This window comes from Ricinus communis, chromosome 9, assembly GCF_019578655.1.
Source record: "Ricinus communis isolate WT05 ecotype wild-type chromosome 9, ASM1957865v1, whole genome shotgun sequence".
Taxonomy (NCBI): Eukaryota; Viridiplantae; Streptophyta; class Magnoliopsida; order Malpighiales; family Euphorbiaceae; genus Ricinus; species Ricinus communis.
The window spans coordinates 8599857-8607701 of NC_063264.1; the positions used below are offsets into that span (position 1 = coordinate 8599857).

The following is a 7845-nucleotide window of genomic DNA, read 5'->3' on the forward strand; positions in this document are numbered from 1 at the left end:
AAAATTTATAGAAAATTAAGATCTAAAAGCATTATAAAATGTCTTGCAAATTTCAATACATAAATATTTTAATAATGTATAATTTTTTTATTATATATATTTAGTTATCACCATTTAAATTTTGTATATAAAATTTTATATGTATAGTTTAATTTTACAACTTAAAAAATATTTATAAATCAGAATCATAACAACGATTTTATTGTGTGTATTTAATTTAAACTTAATTACTAAAGAAATTTTATATTTTTTACTTGTTATTAATTTAATATATATTTTCTAAATTTTAATTTAATATCAAATTTTAGAATTAATTTCAATTTTAATTTTCTATATAATTATTAATTGTTGGCGCTGCATAAATTATGGCAACAATAAAAAAAAGACTAAGTAAACACTTCTACTACTAAAAACTTATTATTTAAACATATAGAATTAGTGAAATTTTAAAAGTTAAAAAATAAAAAAATTAATTTTATGTGTTTAAATAATAATACTTTAATAATAAAATGAGTCAATAATTTTAATATTGACTCAATTTTTTATTATTTTCAAATTTTTACCATATTGAAAAATTTAACAAATGATTTTACAGAATATTAAAACTAAAATTTATATAGCATGTGATATAAAATTTTTAGAAATTTACAAAATACAGACAAGTATAAATTTGTAGATTTTTTAGCAATTAAGGTTTTAATTTATTATTGACTGAATATTATATATAAAATTTTCTTATATAAGTACAATTTTATTTATTTTGTGAATTTTTTTTATTATAATAATAAAAAAATTAGTATGACGCTGAGATAAATAATTAATTTCATATATTTAATTATCTTATGAAAGAAAGAAAAGAGAAATTCTATTCAATATCTATAAGAGAGGGTATACTCCACGCATTTCGGTGGGGTTTTTTATTTCATTTCTAAAACGTGTAAGTTGGGTAGGGCCACAGGGGGAATGAGTAAACGGTGGGTATACGTCGCTTTCGGCAATTAAATAGTTTCTTTCCCTTCTTGTTGTGGTTTAGTTGGTAGACTTCAATTTTAATTAAATGGGAAAAATTCAATATTAGTACATGTTGTTTAGCGATTTAACAGTTTAGGGAATATAGTTTGTTTTATATCAATTTAGTATCTTAAAATTCTCTTTAATAAGAGTCATTTCAAATTTTAAATTTTCGTTATTCAAATAAACTAATTTTGTATGTACTGAAATCATCTCTTTACTAGCTTTCTAATATGACTAATCATAAGTTCTGAAAATTGTAATCTTAAAATTACCATCAGAAATAAATATTTAGTTTTTAATTTTTAATTTACTGTGATTTTAATTCGAACAATAATTATATCAGAATAATCATTAAATTACAAATATTCTTATGATATGAATTTAATTATTTTTATAATTATAATTATCACTAGAAAATTAATTTTAAATTATAAAATATTAAAATATTTACATGAAAACTTAATAAATATAAAAAAAACTATAAACAAACTATTAAATGCAGCAGTGAAACCTTTCCTAACCAAATATATATAAATATATGCAATAGTAGAACATCTCTTGAACTTTCCATATCGATAAAACCGAGTTCAATTAACATTAAAAGAAAAAAAAAAATCTAAAGCTTCCATGTTTTGTTTTACATAATTTGTTCTTTATGTAATTTAGTTTTTCTTTTTAAAGCTTGATTACTAAATAAAATAAATATGTTAAAAGTAAAAAATAAAATAAATTAATACGATATTTTTAAGTGTATCGATGAAAATTGATTCTTTTTCTATCTTATATTATAAACTATTAAAATTATGTCTAACCTAATTTGGCAGTTTTACTTGTGAAAATTAGATTTATTTGTAGTTTGAATTTCTTCCTCATCATCTATGAATATTAGTAATAAAAAAGTATTACATATTTAATAAACGTAAGAAAATAATTAATTTTATGTATAAACATAGCACAATAGGCGTCCATAAATAAATTTTTTAGATAAATTAGTACTTATGTTTTTAACATCATCTCCATTTTATATGCTTCTTTTATATATCAATTAAATTGTCTTTTACTGTTGAATATATAAATTTTTGTGCTCGAATAATTAAATCATGCTAAATTTTTATAAATTTATGTAATAATTAAGTAAAATAATAATTATAAAACATGTAAAAGAATTGTAAAAACTTTTAATATATTCTTTTAGGTCATTGAGCACTTTTAAAAGAGTTCTTTATAGAAATACCATTTTTTACAATAACTATCACATTTTTGTCTAAAAAAAAACTTATAAAAATCTCTTTTTTATTTAAAAATTGTTGCAAGAATACGCCCTTTTGTTTTCTCAATGTCAATTTATGATGTGAGCCACTTTTGTGCCCTTTACATCTAATAGAAATAAAATCATAAAAATGGGACTAAATATTTTTTTGAATTTAAAAATAATTACTTTTATTTTTACTTTAGAATCTAATTCTTATAAGAGTCTAATTTCTTCTTTTATTTTTTCAAAAATATATATATCACATCAGCTAATTAATGAATATGGATGACTTCCTCGGAAATTATTATAAATTTGAAATTTTGGGTCACGACTATGAGACTTTTAAAAAAATCTATCCTCTATAAGTTAAAATATAAAATTTTTCTCATTCACTTTATACTATGTAGTTGAATTATTTGTAGCTTGTGTTGAATATCTATTGAACTAATATGATGATAAATGTCAACTTGTTCATAATTTTGTAATTCTTTAAACCTATCTAAACATCTTACTTTGCTTGATTTTTCGAGTGTAGTTTAATTTCGAGAACTTTTTATGAAATTTTAAATTTGAAAATTTTGCAAAATCAATAAGATTTATACCTCAAAAAATACAAGCTCGCAAAAATCTCTTATCAATCTAATTCCTTTCTATAAATAGTATAGTAATACTGTAGATATTTCAATTTCTGAAGAACTTTTTTTTTAAAATGCGATGAATATGAGTATAAGGTGCGAGTTCTTTTTTAATATTATACATATATTTTCTTGTTATTTTAATTTTTTTTATTTTTTATACGAAAAATTATTTGCTTAATTATTCATATACTACTTTTTTTTATACCATATATATATTTTCCTTTTGTTTTAGATATTTATAATTTTTATAAGGAAAGATATTTACTTAATTATTCATGTATTATTTTTGTCTACTTCTTACATATTTTTCTAATATTCTTAATTAAAATAGAAAATAATTATTTCTACTCTATGCAAGTACTTTCACTTTATTTATATTTATAGATTTTTTCTTTCAACTTCAAGAAGAAAATTATTGTTATTTGTTAAAACAGTGATAAAAATTATTAATGTGAAATTGAAACTCAATTTCTAATATTTTTTGATACTGGAATATAAATTTTTAATAAAGAGATCTAATATTTTGAAACTTATTCAACAAGACAATTAAAGTAAAAAATTTGAAAATAAATCTTCATATATATGAAAATTAGCAAAACATTAACCAAATAAATTTACCTATAAATTAAAAGTCAAACTCAAATAATTTATTTTGTATAAAATTTAAATAAAGCTGAATTTTTTATAGAGAGTGAAATCCAACAAATTTTAAGAAAAGTTCAAAATAATAACATTTTTTTCTTTTACATAAAAAGGTTAAAATGATAGAGATTACAAAAAAAAAAAAAAGAAGAAGTTGAAATTCAAAAGAAAAAGAAATAACAGTTCAAAAAAAATTTAAAATAATTATTCATAGATCCAAAGATCAACCAAATATCAATTAAACATCAATTATACAAGTCTTAAATCAATCGCATATCAACTAAACATCAACCAAAAATCAACAAAATTGTTCAATTACAAAAAAATAAAAATAAAATTATAATTAAGTACAAAATAAGATAAATCTAAACAGTGAAATATACTTTTTTAATAAAAAAATTAATTTCTAATATTTTGAAACTTATTAAACAGGTAAATAATAGTTCAATAAAAGAAATTAAAGATATTTCTTTATATATCCGTAAATCAACCAAACATCCACTATACTCATCTTAAAATCAAGTAAATATCAATGAAATATCAACAAAATCATTTAATGAAAGAAAAACACTTTAAACAAACAAAAAAGTATAAATTAATGTAAAAGAACTATAACGAAACCATAAATATAGCCTAAAAGTTATATATAGGAAAACCAAAATAAATTTTTTGCTAAATAAAATTTGAAAAAAGTTGAATTTTTTTACAAAAAGCAAAATCCAACAAATTCTTAAGAAAATTTCAAAATGATTATATTGTAAAGTTATAGCTGGTCAATTTTTACTAATATGTGTATGTAAGAGAAAGATAAAGAGAGAAAGAAGAAAAATAATAAGAGAGATTCACATTGTCCTACAAGCTTTGTAACTTTCTAAAAAAATTAATTATCACCCATGATTTAGATATTATGGCTAGGTTGTAAATGAATCAAACATCTTATAAACTACTAAGAGTTCGATTTGATAAAAAGTTCATTCAAGATTGTTCGTTCAATTAATCGAACCGAGCTCGAGCTTAGTTACGAGCTCGATAACTTTATCAAATTGCGCTCGCGCTGAACAAAATTTAGTTTGTTAGCTCGCGAGCTTGCTTATTAATTAACTCGTGAGTCTATTGGGAGCCCGAGCTCGATTCGTTCAGGAAGCTCATGGACAAACTCATGAGCAGGCTCATTTATGAGCTCGTCTATATGTTTATTTAATTCAACTCAAGTTCGAATTAATTTTATTTTTAAATTTCAAATTTTATATTTTATATTTAAATATAATATAATTTATATAAATATAAATATTTTATAAACATATAATTTATATTATCTATGTAAAATATCAAAATCCCATATCAGGAATAACATCAATAAATGTGTTTTGTATGTATTTTCATATAATTGAATTTATTTGGACATTTTTAAATAAATTTAAGTTAAGAAATGACTCACCGATTAAATGATTTAAAAGAATAGATATGCAAAAAAAGCTACGGAGAATTAATAACTGTTTTGTGTATTATTTCGGTAATATGGCGAGAAAGATAAATGGAGGCAAGTCTTAGGCATGAAAGGGAGAAGAAAGGAGACAGCTAGTACAAAAATCAAGATTCAATTGTCTTGATAAAAGAGCGTATGTATAAATGTAAAGGAGAAAGATAAAATTGTAAAGATAAAAAAGTGAAAGTAAAAATGTACTGGGTGTAATTTCCTCTTTTCAAAACCCATATATAATGGCCCTGGGCCTTTATTTTGGTTTGAGCTGGCATAAAATTTGGGCTTGAAATTCATTTGGGCCTAATATAAGAAAATTCCGGCCCATATTAATTCCTCTTAACAATAGTAGCGAGCCAGCGAGTTCATTGATAGATAGAGCAATCAAAGGGCACAAAAATCTGCTTTTCAAATTTCTCAGTTTAGATCTCTAAAAAAGAAAATGGCTCCTGTTGGTCCCCGATCCGGTGACGCTATCTTCGCTAGTGTTGAGCGTGTGGTAAGCTATAAAGTTTCCTTCTTTATTTTTTGTTTTTTCTATTTTCATTTTTCATTTTCTCAGTAACCAAACAGAAGATTAGAAAGTGTATCATAATGTGGAAAAGTGGTGGTGTTGATTGTGTAGAACGCGGAGCTCTTTACATTAACATACGGTGCGATTGTGCGTCAATTGCTTACGGATTTAGAGGAGGTTGAGGAAGTTAACAAACAGCTAGATCAGATGTATGTTTGCGATATTCTATGCTCTGCTTTTAACTTTTTGATAATGCGATGTCGTTTTTGGTTATCGTGAATAAAAATTGATCTTTTCAGGGGTTATAATATTGGAATTCGACTAGTTGATGAGTTCTTAGCCAAATCTAATGTCAATAGATGTGTTGACTTTAGGGAGACTGCTGAAGTCATTGCAAAGGTTAGTGTCTGAATGGTGTATTCTTTGCCATGGCATATTGTTTCTAACATCTAATTGTATTTGAGGTTTCCTTTTTTGAATTATTTAATATGACTTTAAATCATATGATAAATAGCTGTAATACAGGTGGGTTTCAAAATGTTTCTCGGGGTGAGTGCATCTGTAACCAATTGGGATGCTGATGGGACGTGTTGCAGTATCATTTTGGAGGATAATCCATTGGTGGACTTTGTTGAGCTTCCCGATACATGTCAAGGCTTATACTACTGCAATATCTTAAGTGGAGTCATTAGAGGGGCCCTAGAGATGGTCAGTTTCTTTCTCTCTTCTACAGCTCACCATTCATGTTTTGTAATGGTATTTGTGAAGTAAATCATCAAATAGAGGTTTTCTTTGTCAGTAATAATTATAATTCTTTATAGTGTTAATAAGTTTATTGCCTGTTAAGGCTAAATAATGCCAACATGGTGAAGTCTATTCAACCAAAAAACGAAGATTATGCAGCAATTGAATTTTACATTGGTGCCTGTTATTTTTTTAGTCAAAGGGATAAGCATCAGTTGCATTCAGTAATGGATGGATATGCTGTATATTTTACGAAAACTTTCATTGTCAGTCTTCTCTTCAACATGGTGAATTGTTGCATTTAGCAGACAGTAAATTACTGTGATTAGTATGACTCTTTCGAACATTGAGCCAGCTTCAGGTCATGCAGATATTTTGCTGGTCCAAATGTTACTTGTTCTTTACTTGAAAAACAGAAGTATAATACTTTAGTCAACTTTTGTCTTTGCTTTTGCTCTTGTTTTGCTCTTTTCAATCTGCCTATCTTGCTATCTGAATCATGTTATCTTATGGTTTAGGTGTCGATGAAGACTGAAGTGACATGGGCTCGTGATATGCTTCGAGGTGATGACGCATATGAGTTGCAAGTGAAGCTTCTAAAGCAAGTGCCAGAAGAGTACCCATACAAGGATGATGAGTAACTCCTTTCATGTGTTCTGTATAAAGTTGAACGACTTCTGATTTTTCTACCCTTTAATATTTCTGTCCAAATGATATAATTTTAATACCTTGCCTTAATCGAATATCTGTTCTCAAGAAGCTACAAATAGAGTTACCTCAATGATAGTTACAAAATCTTATGAGCATGATTGAGTGCAGTTAGTAGAATACTTAAGACAGTTGTGTTGCTTGGCTGAATTTATGTTTTGGAGTTATATCAGATGATCAAGGACTCATCCAGTCTGGGTAGGCTGGGCTTGAATTACTGTCCTTTTAAACTGATGTTTCCTTAAAGATACAACTGATTGATAGACTGATGGTTTACTTCTGAAAATCTGTGAGTTGGTGGTCAACTTGTTGATGGGAAGTTCGCAAATGATGTAAAAAGTTAAAAAGTAGTAAACTTGTAGTACTTGTCGAATTTGGTTTTCATTATCTAGGAAAATTCACTATGACACTTGAGCTATAATTTTGTTTGTTTTAATGGACATAACTAGTATACAACTTGCTACGAATTAAGTCTGTCTTGGGTTTCTTGCGTTGTTAGCTTAGACTGCGAGTATCAAATTAGGTGGAGTTTATAATGTGCATGATAGAAATTGCAATAAACTCTGATCCTGAGTAGTGAGAATTGCAGAGAGAGAGAGAAAGAGAGAGAGGTAGGTCTTTTCTATTATTATTTATTATTCTAGTGACTTCCAAGTATAAAAAAGTTTCTTGTCCCATAGTATATGGATATATATTTTATGGACAGATACATACCTAATTCTGGATGAGCTATTAGTTGGGTAAAATGGCTAATTAGTCCTCTGATGAATAGTGAGGGGGGCATTTGATTGTCTGTATTTTAGTATGGACATTTCTCCTAATCCTGTTCACTGTGCATTTTAACCACTTCCTA

General features: G+C 25.6%; 1 protein-coding gene across 1 annotated transcript; it reads left to right on the top strand.

Annotated features, from left to right (window-relative positions):
* The first annotated feature begins 5364 nt into the window (after window positions 1-5364).
* LOC8280724 (trafficking protein particle complex subunit 3) lies at window positions 5365-7090 on the top strand. Its single transcript, XM_002522800.4, has 5 exons — window positions 5365-5525; window positions 5652-5749; window positions 5840-5939; window positions 6066-6248; window positions 6803-7090. Exons 1-5 carry the CDS (start codon window positions 5469-5471, stop codon window positions 6923-6925), a joined length of 561 nt encoding a protein of 186 aa, XP_002522846.1. The 5' UTR covers window positions 5365-5468; the 3' UTR covers window positions 6926-7090.
* Window positions 7091-7845: the final 755 nt, after the last annotated feature.